The sequence below is a fragment of the Protopterus annectens genome, chromosome 10.part0, assembly GCF_019279795.1.
Source record: "Protopterus annectens isolate FY-2018-M chromosome 10.part0, PAN1.0, whole genome shotgun sequence".
In the NCBI taxonomy this organism is placed as follows: Eukaryota; Metazoa; Chordata; order Ceratodontiformes; family Protopteridae; genus Protopterus; species Protopterus annectens.
Genome location: NC_056744.1, coordinates 1815419180 through 1815445450, shown reverse-complemented (window position 1 = coordinate 1815445450; position 26271 = coordinate 1815419180). Strand labels below are relative to the sequence as shown.

Genomic DNA, 26271 nt, shown 5'->3' with positions numbered 1-26271 from the left:
TAATTATCAACAGGCGTTCTGCCATAAGTATTACAAAAAGGCAGGCTGTTCTTTGAAGACATCAACCATGTACTGTCTGCAGTAGGCTAGCTGGAAAAATCTACAGATTCTGTGCAAAGGTCTGTAAATAATGCTAAATGTAAATAATACAGGTGACACTAGTGTGGGGAGGCCACATTCTGACTGTGACTTCAGTTCTTCCTTTTCTAGACATCTTTCCTTTTTTGCTGAAAAATCATCTAATTTTTGTATCAGTAATAAATTTGTTTTTTGATCTTGCTTTTGTTATGACAGATGTGGACTGAACACACATTACATTCTGTAACTGTACAACCTAGGGGATATTGCAAAAAAGGACAGGTATGTACAGCTTGACAGAGTCTACAAAAAGGATTTCTATTAGTCTATCTATCCATCTATATAAAAAGCATGTGGGATAGACTGCGCACACAATGTAGACAAGAATGTTAGTTATTATTTATTTATACTAATGGAGGAGTTAAATTTCTCAAACAATTTTATAAATCTTATTGCATATTTATATAAGGACTGCCAAGTCTATATCAAAATTGGTACCAGTATTTTGCAAACTATACCAATTATTAAAGGAGCTGAACAAGGATGCCCTTTTACCCCATTACTTTGTAGCGTTCGAAAGACATGCATGCGTAAATGGGCATGCCTTCGTTGAAGGTTGGGCGTCGAGCTGGCACCTCAGCATTTCATAAAAATCTAATACCAATCATTAGCAGACCGGAGTTCCGCTGTGGCGACCCCTTACCGGGAAAAAGCCGAAAGACACAACAACAACTTTTATGTTAATAATGGAACCATGGGTGAATTTAATTAGGATGGATAAAGATATTGAAGGTCTCAAGTTAAATTCTAATGTGTCTTCCAAATGACAAATGTTTGCAGATGACATACTTACAACTTTATGGGGAAATAATTCATCTGTTACTGCAGTCTTTAGAAATATGTAAGATTTTCATAAAAACTCTGGACTAACCTTCAATAATAATAGAACTCAATTTTTTTCCTATTTGTTAAAATAAATATGTATTAGACAATAAACATATAAAATATTAGCACATTCTGAACAGATAATATATTTAAGAATAGTAATTACTAATAATATTAAAGATATTATTCAGATAAATTATAACAATAGTCTATCTGTAATTGAATGCCTCATAAACAAATGGAAAAAGATCCCCTTTTCCATGGAAGAAAAACTTTCAATCATAAAAATGATTTTACTCCCTAAAATACTTTATATTATACAATCAATATCTTTACCCCCTCCAAAATTAATAATCAAGACATTCAATTTGATGATTCAAAAATTCTTATGGTTTCCAAATAAGCCAATAATTGCACTAACCTATCACATGAGAGATTGAGCTAATGGAGATATAGGTTTACCTAATTTGGAAATATATTCAGTTTCATCAGTGATTAAAACCATATCCCTTCTTATAGATACAGAATGCACTGCAAAATGGAAAAAAATAGAAATATGATCTGGTAATTTAAATAATACTAATTCTCAAAACTTAACATTGGTGAATAATTCATTCATTTGGATATTAAAATATTATTTCTGCTCATATTCTCTTCATACACATAAATCTAACTTTATGACACTTTTTTTAAAATGTTTAGAAATTATATATTTAAATCTACTATATATAAGGATTGGTTGTTTCTTCTTTTCCCCATAGCTTTTACTCAAGGAGTTATTTTCTCATCTGATTACACAAAAATGTCATTATTCAAACAAAAACATTTAATATACTGGTATCAGATGATGATAAATGATGAAATGAAATCAGTTAACTATCTCAAAGTTGAATTTGAAATTGATACACTTTTATGACTGGACTTACAAGAATGAAGGCAATTTCTTTTAAATAAATTTGATACAATGTCCCCAATAATAAAAAAGTGAATACCTAAACTCTTATATTATTTGATGTTATCAACACAACATAAATCTCATATTAAAAACAAACTATCTCACATATATAAAGCACTTAAATTTGATTTTATATCTATACTGATAGTTACTGGAATTATTTTTTTTCCATTAATAATTATCTTCCTAATGACCAAGATAAACTAAATATATTAGAATCTGCTAGTATGAGTGTCATCTAAATGGAGATTATTTAGTTGGAGATATATATATATATATATATATATATATATATATATATATATAGGTAATTTCTTACTTCTTATGCTATAAGTAAATTTAGTAAGAAGAACAATACCTGTTGGAGATGTAAAAAAGAAGTGAAAGCTGATTGGTCACATATGTTTTTTGATTGTGTAGCCTTAAAAAATGTATTGGGAAGACATCAATATTTTCTACAAGCCTTTTTTCATATAATTTTACACTTTCTAAATCTCTGGTTTTATTTAGCCTTGAAAAGGGTATTGGGAAGTCATCAATATTTTTCTACAAGCCTTTTTTCATATAATTTTACACTTTCTAAATCTCTGGTTTTATTTAATACACCAGCACCTGAATGCATTAGGAAAATTAAATACCCTTTGACTTGGCCTAGAGTAGCAGTCACTAGGAAAATTATAACAAGAAATTGGAAATCTAACACTTTTCCTTAATTTCAGAAATTTAAAAACCTTCTCATTGAAGTTTGTTATTTGGAAAGGTTGACCAGTAAATCAAGATCCACTAGAAATACACCCTCTTATAATATGTGGAATATGTTTTATGAATTACTAGGAAAATAATCTGTCAATTTAGTAAACTGTTGCTGTATAACAATACACATATAACGTACATTTGTGAACGTCTTTGTAAATAGTTTAGTTACATTTGTTTAATTTAGTTTGTCTTTACTTACTCAATTTGAAAATTTGTGAATATTTTATGGTAATATTTGTTTCTTTATTAAAATCAATAAAGTTGTTTAAAAAACAAAAAAAAAGAATGTTAGTTATCATGGCCAAAAATGAACATATTCACAATAAATGTAAATGTCATGCTACAAATGTCTTCATGTTCATTTTACCTTTATGTGTATTTGTGAGAAGAATTATAAACAGACATCAATGATGGAGAAGTCCTTTTGGGTTCACATGATAATGCTTTGTTCATTTTAGTTTAAAACAGACTAACAAGAAAAGCAATGTATGAATCCTTATAAATAGAATGCAGAATGAATGACTGAGTCACTGCTTCTGTAGTCAAGCGGTTTCAAGAAGACCAATTATTTTATTGCACAGCACTGCTCTGTCATGCACAACAAATAACCAATCAGCTGTCAGGATTCACTACTGTCATTCTAGAAACATAAATGTATATTGTCCTGTAGTGCAAAATAAATAACCAACCAGATTTCAGAATTCACTTCTGCCATTTTACAAACATAAATGTACCAAAAAGAGTATTTTGGTGCATCTAGAACATAGTGCTGATTTACATAAAATGTCTGTGTACTTGTACCTGTGCATTGGAATGACTGACTATAGTTTTATATGAAAGAATGTTAAGTTCCCATAACTGTTCTCTTCATCAATACAAGAGAATCCCAGGAGAGGATAGATTGCCTCACTGAAAGTATCATGAAAGGTATAAAGATGGGAAATGTTTTCATTGTAAAATGACACTTGTCCTGCATTGTAGTCCATGTATACCCCAATCCTTGAGGGTTTTACACTCAGTTTAAAGGACCTGGGTGAATCCTGAGCATAGATTTTAAAGGACCTGGGTGAATCCTGAGCATAGATGTCTCCATTCTGCAGGCATAAAGTCCAATATCCATTTTCTGGTGTCATTGTGATTTTGCCTTTCCTCTGTATGGACTCCTTGGCCATGCCAACAACCCAGTTTGTCCTGTTCACCACATCCACCTCCCAGTAATGTTTCCCTTCTGTGATTCCATCAGATCCCAGCACACAGGGACATTCATCAAACCTCTCCGGCAGATCAGACAGCTGCTGTTTGACATCACTGACCCTAACGCAGGTCAGGTCCTTAGAGAGATGTAATGCAGGATGCGCTGTGTTAGAGTCAAGTTTCAGAGGAGACACACCTGCAAATTAAACACAGCATTGTTTAAAATGTCATATCATGCAAAAGAAATACTGATTCTCTAGAGCTACTTGTCCTTCTAGCTGTTAAGTCCAAAATAATCCAAACAGCATACTGTTTTTTTTAACTTGAAACAATTACACATTTCCATAATAAATGCCTAAATGAAAAAGTGTGTGGCCATGTATGTGTGTATAATGTATATTTCCTGCAGTGTTTTACCTGTCTTCTTCCATATTTAAGTATTAATGCACTGACGCAGTATGAAATAGAAATTAGATGTGGGCAAACTTTAATGGCTCCATTCTGTTGCAAAAATCTTAACTCAATACACTCCTCCATATCAGAATGACTATATATATATATATATATATCTATATATATATATATCTATATATATATAGATATATATATATATATATATATATTGGGAGCATTTTACATAATCGAATTACTGAAATCTCGAATTTCATATGGTCGAGACCATATGATCAAGATTTCAGTAAATCGAATATGTTAAGTTTTCAAAAATAACACTTTACTTACCTTAAAACATTACGTGCACACAGAGGCAAGGATTCTTGTATGCTCTGTGTGTACGTAATGTTTTTATCTTTTTTGCGGTGTTGACAGGAAGTGGGAAATCTCCATTTTGTGCTTCCGCATACAGCGCAAAATGGGAGATTTCCCTTTTCCCCATTGTAGCTCGATCTCGGAGTTGGTATATTTATGTAGGGGGGTGTGGGGGGTAGAGCCCCCCCACATGGGGGGTGCAGGGGGGCGAAGCCCCCCAGCAAAAGCGATGTTTGACTTTTTTTTTTTTTTTTGGTTTCATTTTAGAAGTTTGAGTTTCCAAAACTCGATCTTTTGGTTTCGACCATATGAATTTCCAGATTTTGGCAATTTGAGGTTCTAAAAACACACTTCTACTAGACTTACTTTCACAACTTACCCTAATGTTAATTCCACCCCTAGCTATCATCTATCTAAATTCCACAGGCAACATCACCTTACCTACCCCCTACTATCTAGCAAAAAAACAAAATCCCTAACAATTCTAAAGAAGAACTACTTAACAAAACTAGTTAATCCTACCCTACAAGATGGAGACATCCACCCCAACCCTGGCCCTACCTCACCACCTCCCCAAAACTGCTTACCTAACCCCAATAATAACTTCCTTATAGGATACCTTAACATCCAAAGCATAAATAATAAAATACCCTTCATCCATGCCCTCTTAGATATCCACTCATTTGACATCCTTTGCCTCTCTGAAACCTGGCTTAACCCAGGCACAAAAGACTCAGAGATTGTACCCCAAGGTTATAACATAATAAGACATGACCGCTTAAAACGCAAGGGTGGAGGAGTAGCAATACTTTTCAAAAATCAACTTAACATCTCTACTCAACCAGCATGCCCAAACCTAAATAGCAAAACAGAAACTATCATAATTAAACTCCAACTTAACACCAAAAAATCCATTTACATTATTTGTTTGTATCTTCCCCCAGGTAACAACATTCCAATACTAGAAGACTTTTTAAGCTGGGTTTCTACCAACTACCCCCAAGAAACCATAATTCTTGGCGACGTTAACATAGACTGGAACACTATTAATACAGTCAATCCCTCCTCTCATATTAACCTACATGGGTTCTCACAAACTATTACCTCAACTACAAGAGTCAATAAGCCCAGTAAGAAAGAGAGTATATTAGACTGGATACTAACAAATAAAGTTAAGACACAATATAAGGTAGGTACTATGCCAGACGACATCAGTGACCACTGCCTAACCTACATTACTAGACAAAAATCAGAATTTGTTAACCTCCCAAATACAAGGCTAATTCGATCTGTCAAGCACTTTAACATAGACCTTTTTAAAGCCGAACTGAGAGCATGTAAATGGAATTGCTTAAAATCACTCCCCCTGGAGGAAGCAGTATTATTCTTTAATTCTACATTCTTATCCATACTTGATTCTCATGCTCCAGAACGCTCTATTAGAGTAAAGACCAAATCTGCCCCATGGCTGACCACCAAGACAAAAAAACTCATGCTTGCTAGAAACAAAGCATGGACAAAATGGAGATGCAATAAACAAAACCCTGATTTAGTTAATTTCCGCCAGCTTCGAAATTTAGCGAAAAATCAATAATCTCTGACAAGAAAAACTTCTACTGTAACCTTCAGGAAACTCATATTAACAACCCTAAACAGTTCTGGTCATCAGTAAATAGACTTCTTTCCCCAGGAATTGCTAAAACTCCTTCCCCACTAAATGCTGACCCAGAAACCCCTCTCCAGACTGCTAATGCTTTCAACTCTTTTTTCTCTGAAACTATTCAAACCCTAGCCAAACAAATGAACCCTAACAACTCTCATATACCATCTAACATAACTACCTCTTCCTTCCACTTCTCTCTAAAACCTATATCTACCTCTTTCATCTACAAACTCATTCACAAACTGAAACCCTGTACCCCTTCTGCTGACAAGCTCCCTTCTCTTTTCCTTCAGAAAGCTGCCAAAGAAATTGCTTATCCTATATCCTTACTTATCAACAGAACTATCCAAGAAGGAACCATCCCTGATATCTGGAAAGTCTCCTATATTATCCCACTGCATAAAGGTGGTAACTCCCTTGACCTTTCCAACTTTAGACCAATTGCCCTTCTTTCACCCCTAGCAAAAATCATGGAAAATGTATTCATCAGCAACTTGTACACCACCTCTCTTCACAGCATAATAGCAAACTGCCAGCATGGTTTCAGACCCCATCACAGTACCACCACTGCCCTTCTATCCTTTGTAGATACTATCAACAAAAATCGAAACAACAATACTCTCTCCTCCGCTCTTTTCATTGATCTCTCTAAAGCTTTCGACATGGTCAACCACTCTCTTAATTAACATTCTTGAATCTCTTCCTTGTGATAAACTAGCCACTAATTGGTTTAAATCTTATCTTAACAACAGACAACAAGCAGTAATATGGGAAAACCATATCTCATCTCTCTTGCCCATTTCCATCGGAGTTCCCCAGGGCTCCATTCTGGGTCCACTTCTGTTCTCCCTCTTTATTAACAATCTTCAGACTGCTATCCCACAAGCTACCTGCATACAATATGCAGATGATTCTACCCTTATCTGCTCGGCACCTTCCTCTACTGAACTGACCTCATTGACCCAAAACACCTTTAACACAGTAGAAACTTGGTTTTCTAAACGGTTTCTCCTACTAAATGCAAAAAAAACTAAACTCCTCCTCTTCTCCCCCACCACTCGGTCCCCCCCTTTAAACTTTACCATTTCTTCTAATAATGGCACTATCATCTCACCTGATCCAACTACTAAACTTCTAGGAATAACCATTGACAATCATCTTTCCTTCGATCAGCACATTAACAACACCATCAAGGTTGTTAACAGAAAAATTGGATCCCTATATCGTATCAAACCTTTTCTAACCCCAGCAACAAGAACCAAAATTGCACAATCTCATCTCCTATCTACTCTCCTATATGCTTCCCCCATTTATACTAACCTCAAGAAAAACAGTCTTAACAAACTTGCAACTTGCTATAATAACATAGCTCGCTTCACCACTAGTAACCCCTTTAGGACCCACCATTGTATAAATCTAAAACAACTTGGCTGGCTCGAATTTCAAAACTACCTAAAAATTCCTCAACTCACTATAGCCCACAACATATTACACCTACCTGACAACACCCCAATACTCTCCCAACTTCTAATCCCTTACAACAATCTTAACTCACTTCGCTCCTCTAGTAAACTCATGGCAAAATCAATAAAGGCAAACAACACAGCAGGTGGTTCTCTATTCACTAACACTATAGGTAGAAGCTGGAATCTCTTACCTAGTGACATAACTTTGACTACATCCCTACCACAATTCAAACAGAAAATTAAACTGTACTACCTCAATCATTGGCTTTGTTCCTGCAGTACACCTGACTAACCTTTTTCTCATACTATATTTCTCCTTCACTCTTCTCATCACTACCTGTCTGATTTCTCCTCCTTTTACTGTTCTAATCTAACTATGTACATTTTATGTATAATTGCTAATATGTAATGAACTGCTTATTGCAAACTTGCTTCTCTTTGAAAGTATCTTGCATTCTGTGTGTTGTTATGACTTCTAATTTTTGATATTTCTAAACAGTAATGATTATTTGTAATGTACTTAGTATTTAGTGGAGCTTTTCTCCTCGGGCCTCTGCTGAAAATGGACATGTATCCAGCCAGACTAGCCCGGTCAACAAATGTAAAATAAAATAAAATAAAATAAAGTGAATCCATATATATATATATATATATATATATATATATATATATATGGGTCTACTTCTATTCGCTGACAGCCCATTTCACTGAAACCCATTTGGTCGACAGCTCATTTCATTGACAAAAGTATTCAAGGCAAAAACCTGGGTTTTGCCCCCCTCCCCACTGTTGTGCGACTGTGGAGTTGTTATATATAGTTGGGGGGCACAGCCCCCCACATTGGGGGGGGGCACAGCCCCCCACCTAGAATGTTTGTCGATGAAATGAGCTGTCAACCAAATGGGTTTCAGTGAAATGGGCTGTCAGCTTAATAGAAGTAGACCCATATATATATATATATATATATATATATATATATGTATATGTGTATATATATATATATATATATATATATATATATATATATATATATATATATGTATGTATATATATATATATATATATATATAAAACATGTAATATATATATATATATATATATATATATATATATATATATGGTTACCCTTCAGAAGGTCGCTCAGCTGAAATCTTGAAATGCATATGACTGAAGTCATATGCTCGAATTTCAGAAGCTCAAGGGAAATAAAAAAAAAAAAAACAACAAAACAATGTTTCTGCAGGTGGCTAGCCCCCCTGCACCCCCCTCACCCCCTGCTACTTATTTATTCCAACTCCAAGATCGCACTACAGCGCAGAAAGGAAAATCTCCCATTCTGCGCTGTATGCCAATCCCCATTCAGAAGGTTGAGCTTCTGAAATTTCGAGCATATGGTCTCGGCCATATGCATTTCGAGATTTCAGCCGTTCGACCTTCTGAAGGGGAACCATATATATATATATATATATATATATATATATATATATATATATATATACACACCACACAGACACACACACACACACACACACACACACACACACACACACACACACACACAAACACACACACACACACCGACTTTCGTATGGCTGACACCATATGATTGACATTCCAAAACACTGACATCCTGTAATAGAACCAGTTACCTATCTGTAAACACAGTAAAACTGTGTTATGCAGGAGGCACGTCCCCCCACACCCCCTGCTACTTAAATATTCTCACTCCAAGATCGCACTACAATGCAGGAAAGGGGAATCTCCCAGTCCCGCACTGTAGCGGAATCTCCGCTATCATTTGTTTGCCTTTCAAATATTTGCTCATATGGTGTCGGCCATATGAGTTTTGAACATTTGTAAGTTTGACCAAATGAAGGGGACCCATATATATCTATATATGGGTTCTCTATGTTAGACCAACAGCTCGGAAGATCGACACGCAAAAGACCGACGCCAGAAGAATGACGAAGCAGATGACCGACAAGTCATAATCCCGACAGCAAAAACACTGACAGGGGTAACTTGTGAGTGCAACCCGGTAAGTGTGTGATAGTGAGGGACTTAGGGTTAGGGTTAGGGTGTGGGTAAGGTAATTGTGCGATAGTGAGGGACTTCAGTTAGGGTGCGGATAAGGTTAGTGTGCGATAGTGAGGGACTTAGGGTTAGGGTCCGGGTAAGGTAATTGTGCGATAGTGAGGGACTTAGGGTTAGGGTGCAGGTAAGGTTAGTGTGCGATAGTGAGGGACTTAGGGTTAGGGTGTGGGTATGGTGAGTGTGCCATAGTTAGGGTCCTTAGGGTTAGGGAGCGGGTAAGGTGAGTGTGCGATAGTTACGGACCTTAGGGTTAGGGAGCAGATAAGGTGAGTGTGCGATAGTTACAGACCTTAGGGTTAGGGTTTGGGTTAAGGTTAGTGCATAGATAATTTTGTGTAAGGTGTAGTGTAGGTTTTTAGGTTGTTGGTGTGCTTGTGTTGTGTGTGTGTTGTGTGTAACAGTGAACTTTTTGTTTTGTTAAGTGTCGGGATTGTGTGTGTCGGTCATGTGAACTTTCGTGTTTTTGAGGTTTCGTTCTTCTGGCGTTGGTGTTTTGAGTGTCGATCCTCTGAGCTGTCGGTCTAACGTAGGGAACCCATATATATATATATATATATATATATATATATATATATATATGTATATATATAATTTGAGAAGGGAAAATATTCAAATACATTTAAATACAGCTGGTTTCTGAAGTTTGTAAAGACTGTTAGATATACATTTTAGGACAAACTAAGGAAATTGACTACACCAGGGAGTAGAGATATAACAGGCAGCATATATAAACCCACTGAAGGAAGATTAAGGGGACCATGACAAATGCTCAGACTGCAGCATTCTGAAAGATTACCTCAACTATTTCACTGACCGTAGGTATAGATGACACCAGTGTGATGCTATCACTAACCTCTTATAGGAATATAACTTACCCTAAGGTCATAGCGGACTCCATGGAAATATAAGATAGCCAAGGTAATAGCACATAGTTGCATTTAGTTTGGGTGATATGAGAGTCTATATATAAGGGAATATAAGGGAAGCCCCTTCCTGTTCAGAAACTGTTTCATGATCACAGTTTGGTGAAAGAATTTTAAATCACCTTTTGCTGAATGGTGTTTTGGCCATCTGTAGGAGACCCCGGATTATGGCAAATGGCCAAAATGTTAACTGCTAGGCTAAGAGAATTGATATCTTGTGTGTATAGGAGGTGATGAAAGGGCAAACTAGAAAAGAATGGCTTGGAGGTTGCATGGGTCAGAAAAGGCTAAAGAAAGTCAACATGACTCAAAGCAGGAGTAACAAAGGTACTCAGGGCCAACTAACGAGATAACGTAATGAATGTGGAAAAAGAAAAACTGGTACAGAGACGGATACAGAGATTTAGCAAATGTAAGTAAGTAAAAATGAGCCTAGATGGAAATGCAGAAGGAACTGGTAAGTAGAACAGAAAAAAGAAATAAGATTTACTTTCCGTTTGTGGGGAAAGAAAAGGTACAGAGTATGAAATAAGCAAGTATGTGAAGGAGGACAAGGGGGCAAAAGAAGCATTTAAGGAGAGCAGGACTCAGAATGAGTTGCCTTTGTCTGTAATGATCGGGCATTTAAGGAGAGCAGGATTCAGAATGAGTTGCCTTTGTCTGTAATGATCGGGCATTTAAGGAGAGCAGGATTCAGAATGAGTTGCCTTTGTCTGTAATGATCGGGCATTTAAGGAGAGCAGGATTCAGAATGAGTTGCTTTGTCTGTAATGATCGGGCATTTAAGGAGAGCAGGATTCAGAATGAGTTGCCTTTGTCTGTAATGATCGGGCATTTAAGGAGAGCAGGATTCAGAATGAGTTGCCTTTGTCTGTAATGATCGGGCATTTAAGGAGAGCAGGATTCAGAATGAGTTGCCTTTGTCTGTAATGATCGGGCATTTAAGGAGAGCAGGATTCAGAATGAGTTGCCTTTGTCTGTAATGATCGGGCATTTAAGGAGAGCAGGATTCAGAATGAGTTGCTTTGTCTGTAATGATCAGGCATTTAAGGAGAGCAGGATTCAGAATGAGTTGCCTTTGTCTGTAATGATCGGGCATTTAAGGAGAGCAGGATTCAGAATGAGTTGCCTTTGTCTGTAATGATCGGGCATTTAAGGAGAGCAGGATTCAGAATGAGTTGCCTTTGTCTGTAATGATTGGGCATTTAAGGAGAGCAGGATTCAGAATGAGTTGCCTTTGTCTGTAATGATCGGGCATTTAAGGAGAGCAGGACTCAGAATGAGTTGCCTTTGTCTGTAATGATCGGGCATTTAAGGAGAGCAGGATTCAGAATGAGTTGCCTTTGTCTGTAATGATCGGGCATTTAAGGAGAGCAGGATTCAGAATGAGTTGCTTTGTCTGTAATGATCAGGCATTTAAGGAGAGCAGGATTCAGAATGAGTTGCCTTTGTCTGTAATGATCGGGCATTTAAGGAGAGCAGGATTCAGAATGAGTTGCCTTTGTCTGTAATGATCGGGCATTTAAGGAGAGCAGGATTCAGAATGAGTTGCCTTTGTCTGTAATGATTGGGCATTTAAGGAGAGCAGGATTCAGAATGAGTTGCCTTTGTCTGTAATGATCGGGCATTTAAGGAGAGCAGGATTCAGAATGAGTTGCCTTTGTCTGTAATGATCGGGCATTTAAGGAGAGCAGGATTCAGAATGAGTTGCCTTTGTCTGTAATGATCGGGCATTTAAGGAGAGCAGGATTCAGAATGAGTTGCCTTTGTCTGTAATGATCGGGCATTTAAGGAGAGCAGGATTCAGAATGAGTTGCCTTTGTCTGTAATGATCGGGCATTTAAGGAGAGCAGGATTCAGTATGAGTTGCCTTTGTCTGTAATGATCAGGTAAAAAGGAGAAGTTTTAATACTTGGGAGGGGACTGTGACAGCAACAAAAAGAGATGGTTGGTGAAATATGCAAAGGAGTAGTAAAAAATGAACTGAACACACTCAGGAAAGACAAAGTGAAAGAACCAGATGGGCTACCTCCAATGGTGCTCAGCATAGTGACCATGATGTCTTGGGACTAAAGATAATCCTTAAGGGAAAGGATGGTGACAACAGACTGGAACTTCACTAGAGTTATACTCATGTGCATGAACAAGGACCTCACAAATTAAATGCAGGCTGGAAAACTTAACATCACTCACTCTTTCACGATCTTATTGAAAATTCCAGCAAACAGGATTAATCAGTTTTCTTTAATAGAATATCAAGAGTACCAATCAGCATGGAGTCACTTCCTAATTTTCCTACAGACTAACCTGGTGCAGATTTATTTCTGGATAAGAAGGGACAAAGAAATTAGGTCTATATGGAATTTAGCAAAGCCTTGATTCTGTACCACATAGGAGGACAATGGGAAAGTAGAGAGGACAGGTCTTGGGGAGAGAGACTGTGGCACTGGGTGAAGAAGTGGCTGGTTAAGATGTAACTGACAGTAGTGAAAAGTGTCAGAAGATGTGGTGTAAGTGAAGGAGGACAAGGGGCAAAAGAAGCAGAATGGGGCAAGTTTCATCCAAAAGACTGCATTTTTCAATGTATATGTTTCTGACATGACAGTGGGAACTGGAGATAAGATATCTTTGTAAATGACCGCGGAATGCAAATGATCACAGATGATGGGCCAAAAATCCTGTCACTGCAACTGAGGAGGTTCACCTTGAGCAGAGAGAGATGGCAAATTACATTTAGTTTAGGTGAGTTTCAGGGGACAAAGCATGATTAATATATCAGATGGATGGTGTAAAACCATAATCCTTTGTCTTAGGTTGCTAATCTCTGCATTAATGAACCACCATGGACAATACAAGAGGATTAAAGCAAAGGCCATGATGCTGAATTGTATTGGGAGAGTCATGGAGTCTAGACTGGATGTATATACCCCCCTTTGGCAAAATGCTAACGATGCATCAGCTGAATGGCAGGCATGCAATTCTGTATTACCCTTCAGTGAGGCAGAGAAACTCATGTATCTAATGAGAGTGGCAGATGAACATTATAATAATTATAAAGGGTTTAGCAGGGGTCACTGATGCAGCAGATGAAGATATGAGAGAATAGTCGGAGACTGTTAAACCTAACTAGACAGGGGAAGGGAGCTATACAACTGACATGTAAAGATATTACATCAGAATGTGAAGGGGCATAGCTAGAAAGGAAGGATAAGGCAGACAGGCGAGGATATCAATTCCATCTAAGAGGATCCCATTTTATTTTCAACATGAGCAAATGTTTCTTTATGGAGAGGGTGGTGGCCGACTGTAAGGTGCTTCCAGACTGGACAATTGTGGAAAATCAGTGGATGCATTTAAACGGGCATGTGATGAGTGGTGCAGACAGAAAGGAAAAGGGTGGGGCAAGATGATGACCCTTCACATGACAGTTAAAATAGATAGGAGCAACCAGGAAACAACATGGTTCACAGTTAACATGGAGATGAAAACAGAAATGGCCACAAAGAGGAGTGTTTCTAATTAAAGGGCAGGAGAATATGATCTAGTGGGAGTGCACCAAAAGGGAAAAGGGCAGCTAGAAGGGGCAAAGGGGCAGAGGAGTTACAGCAAGCCACAAATAGGAGGTATATGAAAGGGATAAAACGGTTACCAAGGCAAAAAGAGAAAAAGAAAACCTATCTGGCTCACAAGGGAAGTTATGGAAAAAGGCAAACAGATAGAGAGCTTGATGGTACAGGGTCAGTGGAATATTATGCAGAGTTTGGAACCAGATCATCGAAGTGCATCACTAAGGCAAAGGACAAAAGGAAAATAATTAGGAATCAAACCTTCCTGAGGTTAAAATAACGCTGGTCAGTCCCTGCTTGTTTTTTCCATCCACCTTCCACCTTCCCACTTGCTGATTTGCTTTTTAAACCTGGTGATTTTAAGCTGCCCATCCCTACTGTAAATTGAGCTTAATAAGCTCCTCCGTTTCTACACTGCTGCTGTAATCTTGAATTATTTATTTACATTTCTTGTGCTCATATTAAAAAACTGCATTTTGCCTCCTATTCTCTGTTCTACTTATTTACTTCATCTGAATTCATTATCTAGCTAGCTGTTGGATAACGTTATGTATTTTTACACTCTAGCAAGCACTTGTTTTTACATCGAGGTCACTGGATTTTCCATCTAGTGTACTGGAGGTAGTCTTGTCCATTTAAGTTGAGGAAACACTTGAGATTTCTGCATGTACTGTAGTTTTATTGCCTAGAGGGCTTATCAATCAAGCTTATCTTGCTTTTAGTGCCTTTATAAATTCTGTACAACTGAGTGGCACTTAGCTCATTTATACTAAGTCAAGTACTTATATTGAATAATCACACTTTTTAAGCTGTTTAAAGTACACTGCTGTATGTTTATCTTTAAGTTGTTTCTGGTAGCATTTTGTATCATTCAACTTTGTTTTTGGTAGCATTTCACTCTGGACACTCCTTTAATGTGCTTTTACATTAGGAGGACTGGGATTATTCAACTAGTGGCAGTAGGTGCTTACCTGGTCAGTCTGAGCTGGGAAGCACACAAAAGGGCTCTAAGTTTTTTGTACACTGCCCTTATATTCTGTGACTGTACTTCAGCAGTTAAAAAAAAAACTACTGTTTGCTGTTGCTCTGCACTGTATTAGATTGTATTTGTTAGTTGCAGGGCTGTTGTAGGTAGGCTGTGTAGTCTTGTTACACTTGGGTTCCAAGCCAGCTATTCTACATTAAGAAGGCGTTTTTTCTGCACCCTTGTGGCAGAAGCGTGCTGATCTAACCTGTCTAAGTTGGGGACTGCCGGTGAAAGGCTTACTGTGTGCTTTCCAAGTTGGCAGTTAGCTTAAAACTTTTCTCTTTGCTTGTATTTAAGCCTCACACTAAAACGGTGCTGCTGTTCGCTCAGTGGCAGATAACAGTGCCCTGTACAGATGCAAAAGGCTAGAAGCTCACGTTTTCCTCTAAACTGCTGTCAGTGAAATCCTTCCAAGCTTCTTTGCTGCTTTAGCAGCAGTTCAGTTGTGCACTGAGCAGCATTGCCTTATTGTTTAACCTTAGCCTACACAAAGTTTAGGTCTGTCTTGTAGTCTTGGCACTATCAGCACAGTCCTGTCAAATTAACACACTCCCTTCCCTAATAAACATACAGTAAGAACATGCTATCATGGACAGGCAGTTTCCCATCATCTATCTTGCCAACTTGATAGACATGGGCAATTGTGCCGTGTATAATGACAACCACTTACTCCTGAAACAAACAAATAATTTATGTGAGAGAGTTACATATACTCTGTAGGACAGCAGTAGGTATGGTACTACCATGGTTAATTACATATACTCTGTAGAACAACAATAGCTATGGTACTGACATGGTTAGTTACATATACTCTGAAGGACAGCAGTAGGTATGGTACTACCATGGTTAGTTACATATACTCTGTAGAACAGCAGTAGGTGTGGTACTACCATGCTTAGTTACATATACTCTGTAGAACAGCAGTAGGTATGGTACTGACTTGGTTAGTTACATACACTCTGTAGAACAGCAGTAGGTATGGTACTACCATGGTTAGTTACATATCCTTGTAGAACAGCAGTAGGTATGGTACTACCATGGTTAGTTACATATACTCTGTAGAACAGCAGTAGGAATGGTACTACCATGCTTAGTTACATATCCTTGTAGAACAGCAGTAGGTATGGTACTACCATGGTTAGTTACATACACTCTGTAGAACAGCAGTAGGTATGGTACTACCATGGTTAGTTACATATCCTTGTAGAACAGCAGTAGGTATGGCACTACCATGGTTAGTTACATATACTCTGTAGAACAGCAGTAGGTATGGTACTACCATGGTTAGTTACATATACTCTGTAGAACAGCAGTAGGTATGGTACTACCATGATTAGTTACATATACTCTGTAGAACAGCAGTATGTATAGTACTACCATGGTTAGTTACATATCCTTGTAGAACAGCAGTAGGTATGGTACTACCATGGTTAGTTACATATACTCTGTAGAACAGCAGTAGGTATGGTACTGACATGGTTAGTTACATATCCTTGTAGAACAGCAGTAGGTATGGTACTACCATGGTTAGTTACATATACTCTGTAGAACAGCAGTAGGTATGGTACTACCATGGTTAGTTACATATACTCTGTAGAACAGCAGTAGGTATGGTACTACCATGGTTAGTTACATATCCTTGTAGAACAGCAGTAGGTATGGTACTGCCATGGTTAGTTACATATCCTTGTAGAACAGCAGTAGGTATGGTACTGCCATGGTTAGTTACATATACTCTGTAGGACAGCAGTAGGTATGGTACTGACATGGTTAGTTACATATACTCTGTAGGACAGCAGTAGGTATGGTACTGACATGGTTAGTTACATATACTCTGTAGAACAGCAGTAGGTATGGTACTACCATGGTTAGTTACATATACTCTGTAGAAAAGCAGTAGGTATGGTACTACCATGCTTAGTTACATATACTTTGTAGGACAGCAGTAGGTATGGTACTACCATGGTTAGTTACATATACTCTGTAGGACAGCAGTAGGTATGGTACTGACATGGTTAGTTACATATACTCTGTAGAACAGCAGTAGGTATGGTACTAACATGGTTAGTTACATATACTCTGTAGGACAGCAGTAGGTATGGTACTGACATGGTTAGTTACATATACTCTGTAGGACAGCAGTAGGTATGGTACTACCATGCTTAGTTACATATACTTTGTAGGACAGCAGTAGGTATGGTACTACCATGGTTAGTTACATATCCTTGTAGAACAGCAGTAGGTATGGTACTACCATGGTTAGTTACATATACTCTGTAGGACAGCAGTAGGTATGGTGCTGACATGGTTAGTTACATATACTCTGTAGTACAGCAGTAGGTATGGTACTACCATGATTAGTTACATATCCTTGTAGAACAGCAGTAGGTATGGTACTACCATGGTTAGTTACATATCCTTGTAGAACAGCAGTAGGTATGGTACTACCATGGTTAGTTACATATACTCTGTAGGACAGCAGTAGGTGTGGTACTACCATGGTTAGTTACATATACTCTGTAGAACAGCAGTAGGTATGGTACTACCATGCTTAGTTACATATCCTTGTAGAACAGCAGTACGTATGGTACCACCATGGTTAGTTACATATACTCTGTAGGACAGCAGTAGGTATGGTACTACCATGGTTAGTTACATATACTCTGTAGAACAGCAGTAGGTATGGTACTACCATGGTTAGTTACATATACTCTGTAGAACAGCAGTAGGTATGGTACTACCATGGTTAGTTACATATACTCTGTAGACCAGCAGTAGGTATGGTACTACCATGGTTAGTTACAAATCCTTGTAGAACAGCAGTAGGTATGGTACTACCATGGTGAGTTACATATACTCTGTAGAACAGCAGTAGGTATGGTACTACCATGGTAAGTTACATATCCTTGTAGAACAGCAGTAGGTATGGTACTACCATGCTTAGTTACATATCCGTGTAGGACAGCAGTAGGTGTGGTACTACCATGGTTAGTTACATACACTCTGTAGGACAGCAGTAGGTATGGTACTACCATGGTTAGTTACATATACTCTGTAGAACAGCAGTAGGTATGGTTCTACCATGGTTAGTTACATATACTCTGTAGGACAGCAGTAGGTATGGTACTACCATGGTTAGTTACATATTCTCTGTAGTACAGCAGTAGGTATGGTACTACCATGGTTAGTTACATATACTCTGTAGGACAGCAGTAGGTATGCTACTACCATGGTTAGTTACATATCCTTGTAGAACAGCAGTAGGTATGGTACTACGATGGTTAGTTACATATACTCTGTAGAACAGCAGTAGGTATGGCACTACCATGGTTAGTTACATATACTCTGTAGGACAGCAGTAGGTATGGCACTACCATGGTTAGTTACATATACTCTGTAGGACAGCAGTAGGTATGGTACTACCATGGTTAGTTACATATACTCTGTAGGACCGCAGTAGGTATGGCACTACCATGGTTAGTTACATATCCTCTGTAGAACAGCAGTAGGTATGGTACTACCATGGTTAGTTACATATACTCTGTAGAACAGCAGTAGGTATGGTACTACCATGGTTAGTTACATATCCTTGTAGAACAGCAGTAGGTATGGTACCACCATGGTTAGTTACATATACTCTGTAGAACAGCAGTAGGTATGGTACTACCATGGTTAGTTACATATACTCTGTAGAAAAGCAGTAGGTATGGTACTACCATGGTTAGTTACATATACTCTGTAGAACAGCAGTAGCTATGGTACTACCATGGTTAGTTACATACACTCTGTAGAACAGCAGTAGGTATGGTACTACCATGGTTAGTTACATATCCTTGTAGAACAGCAGTATGTATGGTACTACCATGGTTAGTTACATATACTCTGTAGAACAGCAGTAGGTATGGTACTACCATGGTTAGTTACATACACTCTGTAGAACAGCAGTAGGTATGGTACTACCATGGTTAGATACATATACTCTGTAGAACAGCAGTAGGTATGGTACTACCATGGTTAGTTACATATACTCTGTAGAACAGCAGTAGGTATGGTACTACCATGGTTAGTTACATATACTCTGTAGAACAGCAGTAGGTATGGTACTACCATGGTTAGTTACATATCCTTGTAGAACAGCAGTAGGTATGGTACTGACATGGTTAGTTACATATACTTTGTAGAACAGCAGTAGTTATGGTACTACTATGGTTAGTTACATGTCCTTGTAGAACAGCAGTAGGTATGGTACTACCATGGTTAGTTACATATACTCTGTAGGACAGCAGTAGGTATGGCACTACCATGGTTAGTTACATATACTCTGTAGGACAGCAGTAGGTATGGTACTACCATGGTTAGTTACATACACTCTGTAGTACAGCAGTAGGAATGGCACTACCATGGTTAGTTACATATACACTGTAGAACAGCAGTAGGTATGGTACTACCATGGTTAGTTACATATACTCTGTAGAACAGCAGTAGGTATGGTACTACCATGGTTAGTTACATATACTCTGTAGAACAGCAGTAGGTATGGTACTACCATGGTTAGTTACATATACTCTGAAGGACAGCAGTAGGTATGGTACTGACATGGTTAGTTACATATACTCTGTAGAACAGCAGTAGGTATGGTACTACCATGGTTAGTTACATACACTCTGTAGAACAGCAGTAGGTATGGTACTACCATGGTTAGTTACATACACTCTGTAGAACAGCAGTAGGTATGGTACTACAATGCTTAGTTACATATCCTTGTAGAACAGCAGTAGGTATGGTACTACCATGGTTAGTTACATATACTCTGTAGAACAGCAGTAGGTGTGGTACTACCATGGTTAGTTACATATCCTTGTAGAACAGCAGTAGGTATGGTACTACCATGGTTAGTTACATATACTCTGTAGAACAGCAGTAGGTATGGTACTGACATGGTTAGTTACATATACTCTGTAGGACAGCAGTAGGTATGGCACTACCATGCTTAGTTACATATACTCTGTAGGACAGCAGTAGGTATGGCACTACCATGGTTAGTTACATATCCTTGTAGAACAGCAGTAGGTATGGTACTACCATGGTTAGTTACATACACTCTGTAGAACAGCAGTAGGTATGGTACTACCATGCTTAGTTACATATCCTTGTAAAACAGCAGTAGGTATGGTACCACCATGGTTAGTTACATATACTCTGTAGAACAGCAGTAGGTATGGTACTACCATGGTTAGTTACATATACTCTGTAGAACAGCAGTAGGTATGGTACTACCATGGTTAGTTACATATACTTTGTAGAACAGCAGTAGGTATGGTACTACCATGGTTAGTTACATATACTCTGTAGAACAGCAGTAGGTATGGCACTACCATGCTTAGTTACATATACTCTGTAGGACAGCAGTAGGTATGGCACTACCATGGTTAGTTACATATCCTTGTAGAACAGCAGTAGGTATGGTACTACCATGGTTAGTTACATATACTCTGTAGAACAGCAGTAGGTGTGGTACTACCATGGTTAGTTACATATCCTTGTAGAACAGCAGTAGGTATGGTACTACCATGGTTAGTTACATATACTCTGTAGAAGAGCAGTAGGTATGGTACTACCATGGTTAGTTACATACACTCTGTAGAACAGCAGTAGGTATGGTACTGACATGGTTAGTTACATATCCTTGTAGAACAGCAGTAGGTGTGGTACTACCATGGTTAGTTACATACACTCTGTAGAACAGCAGTAGGTATGGTACTACCATGTTTAGTTACATATCCTTGTAGAACAGCAGTAGGTATGGTACTACCATGGTTAGTTACATATCCTTGTAGAACAGCAGTAGGTATGGTACTACCATGGTTAGTTACATACACTCTGTAGAACAGCAGTAGGTATGGTACTACCATGGTTAGTTACATATCCTTGTAGAACAGCAGTAGGTGTGGTACTACCATGGTTAGTTACATACACTCTGTAGAACAGCAGTAGGTATGGTACTACCATGGTTAGTTGCATATACTCTGTAGAACAGCAGTAGGTATGGTACTACCATGGTTAGTTACATATCCTTGTAGAACAGCAGTAGGTATGGTACTACCATGGTTAGTTACATATACTCTGTAGAACAGCAGTAGGTATGGTACTACCATGGTTAGTTACATATCCTTGTAGAACAGCAGTAGGTATGGTACTACCATGGTTAGTTACATATACTCTGTAGAACAGCAGTAGGTATGGTACTACCATGGTTAGTTACATATACTCTGTAGGACAGCAGTAGGTGTGGTACTACCATGGTTAGTTACATATACTCTGTAGGACAGCAGTAGGTATGGTACTACCATGGTTAGTTACATATACTCTGTAGGACAGCAGTAGGTGTGGTCCTACCATGGTTAGTTACATATACTCTGTAGAACAGCAGTAGGTATGGTACTACCATGGTTAGTTACATATACTCTGTAGAACAGCAGTAGGTATGGTACTACCATGGTTAGTTACATATACTCTGTAGAACAGCAGTAGGTATGGTACTACCATGCTTAGTTACATATCCTTGTAGAACAGCAGTAGGTATGGTACTACCATGGTTAGTTACATATACTCTGTAGGACAGCAGTAGGTATGGTACTACCATGGTTAGTTACATATCCTTGTAGAACAGCAGTAGGTATGGTACTACCATGGTTAGTTACATATCCTTGTAGAACAGCAGTAGGTATGGTACTACCATGGTTAGTTACATATACTCTGTAGAACAGCAGTAGGTATGGTACTACCATGGTTAGTTACATATACTCTGTAGGACAGCAGTAGGTATGGTACTACCATGGTTAGTTACATATACTCTGTAGAACAGCAGTAGGTATGGTACTACCATGGTTAGTTACATATACTCTGTAAAACAGCAGTAGGTATGGTACTACCATGGTTAGTTACATACACTCTGTAGAACAGCAGTAGGTATGGTACTGCCATGGTTAGTTACATATACTCTGTAGGACAGCAGTAGGTATGGTACTACCATGGTTAGTTACATATACTCTGTAGGACAGCAGTAGGTATGGTACTACCATGCTTAGTTACATATCCTTGTAGAACAGCAGTAGGTATGGTACTACCATGTTTAGTTACATATACTCTGTAGAACAGCAGTAGGTATGGTACTACCATGGTTAGTTACATATACTCTGTAGAACAGCAGTAGGTATGGTACTACCATGGTTAGTTACATATACTCTGTAGAACAGCAGTAGGTATGGTACTACCATGGTTAGTTACATATCCTTGTAGAACATCAGTAGGTATGGTACTACCATGGTTTGTTACATATACTCTGTAGGACAGCAGTAGGTATGGTACTACCATGGTTAGTTACATATACTCTGTAGGACAGCAGTAGGTATGGTACTACCATGGTTAGTTACATATACTCTGTAGAACAGCAGTAGGTATGGTACTACCATGGTTAGTTACATATACTGTGAAGGACAGCAGTAGGTATGGTACTACCATGGTTAGTTACATATCCTTGTAGTACAGCAGTAGGTATGGTACTACCATGGTTAGTTACATATACTCTGTAGAACAGCAGTAGGTATGGTACTACCATGGTTAGTTATATATACTCTGTAGTACAGCAGTAGGTATGGTACCACCATGATTAGTTACATATACTCTGTAGAACAGCAGTAGGTATGGTACTACCATGGTTAGTTACATATACTCTGTAGAACAGCAGTAGGTATGGTACTACCATGGTTAGTTACATATACTCTGAAGGACAGCAGTAGGTATGGTACTACCATGGTTAGTTACATATACTCTGTAGGACAGCAGTAGGTGTGGTACTACCATGGTTAGTTACATATACTCTGTAGAACAGCAGTAGGTATGGTACTACCATGGTTAGTTACATATACTCTGTAGAACAGCAGTAGGTATGGTACTAACATGGTTAGTTACATATCCTTGTAGAACAGCAGTAGGTATGGTGCTACCATGGTTAGTTACATATACTCTGTAGAACAGCAGTAGGTATGGTACTACCATGGTTAGTTACATATACTCTGAAGGACAGCAGTAGGTATGGTACTACCATGGTTAATTACATATACTGTGTAGAACAACAATAGCTATGGTACTGACATGTTTAGTTACATATATTCTTTAGGTCAGCAGTAGGTATGGTACCACAATAGTTAGTTACATATGCACTGCAGAACAGCAATAGGTATAGTACTATCATGGTTAATTATACATATTCTGTAGGATGGTAGTAGGTATGGTACTACCATGGTTAATTACATACACTCTGTAGGATAACACTAGGTATGGTGATACCATGCTTAGTTACAAATACTGTGTAGGACGGCAGTAGGTATGGTACAACCATGGTTAGGTACATATACTCTGTAGGATGGCAGTAGGTGTGGTACTACCATGGTTAGTTGCATATCCTTGTAGAACAGCAGTAGGTATGGTACTACCATGGTTAGTTACATATACTCTGTAGAACAGCAGTAGGTATGGTACTGACATGGTTAGTTACATATCTTTGTAGAACAGCAGTAGGTATGGTACTACCATGGTTAGTTACATATACTCTGTAGAACAGCAGTAGGTATGGTACTTACATGGTTAGTCACATATCCTTGTAGAACAGCAGTAGGTATGGTACTACCATGGTTAGTTACATATACTCTGTAGAACAGCAGTAGGTATGGTACTACCATGGTTAGTTACATATACTCTGTAGAACAGCAGTAGGTATGGTACTACCATGGTTAGATACATATACTCTGTAGAACAGCAGTATGTATGGTACTACCATGGTTAGTTACATATACTCTGTAGGACAGCAGTAGGTATGGTACTACCATGGTTAGTTACATATCCTTGTAGAACAGCAGTAGGTATGGTACTACCATGGTTAGTTGCATACACTCTGTAGAACAGCAGTAGGTATGGTACTACCATGGTTAGTTACATATCCTTGTAGAACAGCAGTAGGTATGGTACTACCATGGTGAGTTACATATACTCTGTAGAACAGCAGTAGGTATGGTACTACCATGGTTAGTTACATATCCTTGTAGAACAGCAGTAGGTATGGTACTACCATGGTTAGTTACATATACTCTGTAGAACAGCAGTAGGTATGGTACTGACATGGTTAGTTACATATACTCTGTAAAACAGCAGTAGGTATGGTACCACCATGATTAGTTGCATATACTCTGTAGGACAGCAGTAGGTATGGTACTGACATGGTTAGTTACATATACTCTGTAGAACAGCAGTAGGTATGGTACTACCATGGTTAGTTACATATACTCTGTAGAACAGCAGTAGGTATGGTACTACCATGGTTAGTTACATATCCTTGTAGAACAGCAGTAGGTATGGTACTACCATGGTTAGTTACATATACTCTGTAGAACAGCAGTAGGTATGGTACTACCTTGGTTAGTTACATATACTCTGTAGAACAGCAGTAGGTATGGTACTACCATGGTTAGTTACATATACTCTGTAGGACAGCAGTAGGTATTGTACTACCATGGTTAGTTACATATAGTCTGTAGAACAGCAGTAGGTATGGTACTACCATGGTTAGTTACATATCCTTGTAGAACAGCAGTAGGTATGGTACTACCATGGTGAGTTACATATACTCTGTAGAACAGCAGTAGGTATGGTACTACCATGGTTAGTAACATATCCTTGTAGAACAGCAGTAGGTATGGTACTACCATGGTTAGTTACATATACTCTGTAGACCAGCAGTAGGTATGGTACTACCATGGTTAGTTACACATACTCTGTAGGACAGCAGTAGGTATGGTACTACCATGGTTAGTTACATATACTCTGTAGAACAGCAGTAGGTATGGTACTACCATGGTTAGTTACATATACTCTGTAGAACAGCAGTAGGTATGGTACTACCATGGTTAGTTACATATAGTCTGTAGAACAGCAGTAGGTATAGTACTGACATGGTTAGTTACATATACTCTGTAGGACAGCAGTAGGTATGGTACTATCATGGTTAGTTACATATCCTAGTAGAACAGCAGTAGGTATGGTACTACCATGGTTAGTTACATATACTCTGTAGAACAGCAGTAGGTATGGTACTACCATGGTTAGTTACATATACTCTGTAGGATGGCAGTAGGTATGGTACTACCATGGTTAGTTACATACACTCTGTAGAACAGCAGTATGTATGGTACTACCATGATTAGTTACATATCCTTGTAGAACAGCAGTAGGTATGGTACTACCATGGTTAGTTACATATACTCTGTAGGACAGCAGTAGGTATGGTACTGATATGGTTAGGTACATATCCTTGTAGAACAGCAGTATGTATGGTACTACCATGCTTAGTTACATATCCTTGTAGAACAGCAGTAGGTATGGTACTACCATGGTTAGTTACATACACTGTGTAGAACAGCAGTAGGTATGGTACTACCATGGTTAGTTACATATACTCTGTAGAACAGCAGTAGGTATGGTACTACCATGGTTAGTTACATATCCTTGTAGAACAGCAGTAGGTATGGTACTACCATGGTTAGTTACATATACTCTGTAGGACAGCAGTAGGTATGGTACTACCATGGTTAGTTACATATACTCTGTAGAACAGCAGTAGGTATGGTACTACCATGGTTAGTTACATATCCTTGTAGAACAGCAGTAGGTATGGTACTACCATGGTTAGTTACATATACTCTGTAGGACAGCAGTAGGTATGGTACTACCATGGTTAGTTACATATCCTTGTAGAACAGCAGTAGGTATGGTACTACCATGGTGAGTTACGTATACTCTGTAGAACAGCAGTAGGTATGGTACTACCATGGTTAGTTGCAT

General features: G+C 38.3%; 1 protein-coding gene across 1 annotated transcript in view; it reads right to left on the bottom strand.

Annotated features, from left to right (window-relative positions):
* Positions 1-3226: 3226 nt before the first annotated feature.
* The window catches only part of LOC122814054 (zinc-binding protein A33-like), a 175740-nt gene continuing 152695 nt past the window's right edge, over positions 3227-26271 (bottom strand). The window contains exon 6 of the mRNA XM_044086663.1: positions 3227-4064. Coding sequence (XP_043942598.1) covers positions 3496-4064 — 569 coding nt within the window. The 3' untranslated portion in view covers positions 3227-3495. The remainder of the gene's footprint in view (positions 4065-26271) is intronic.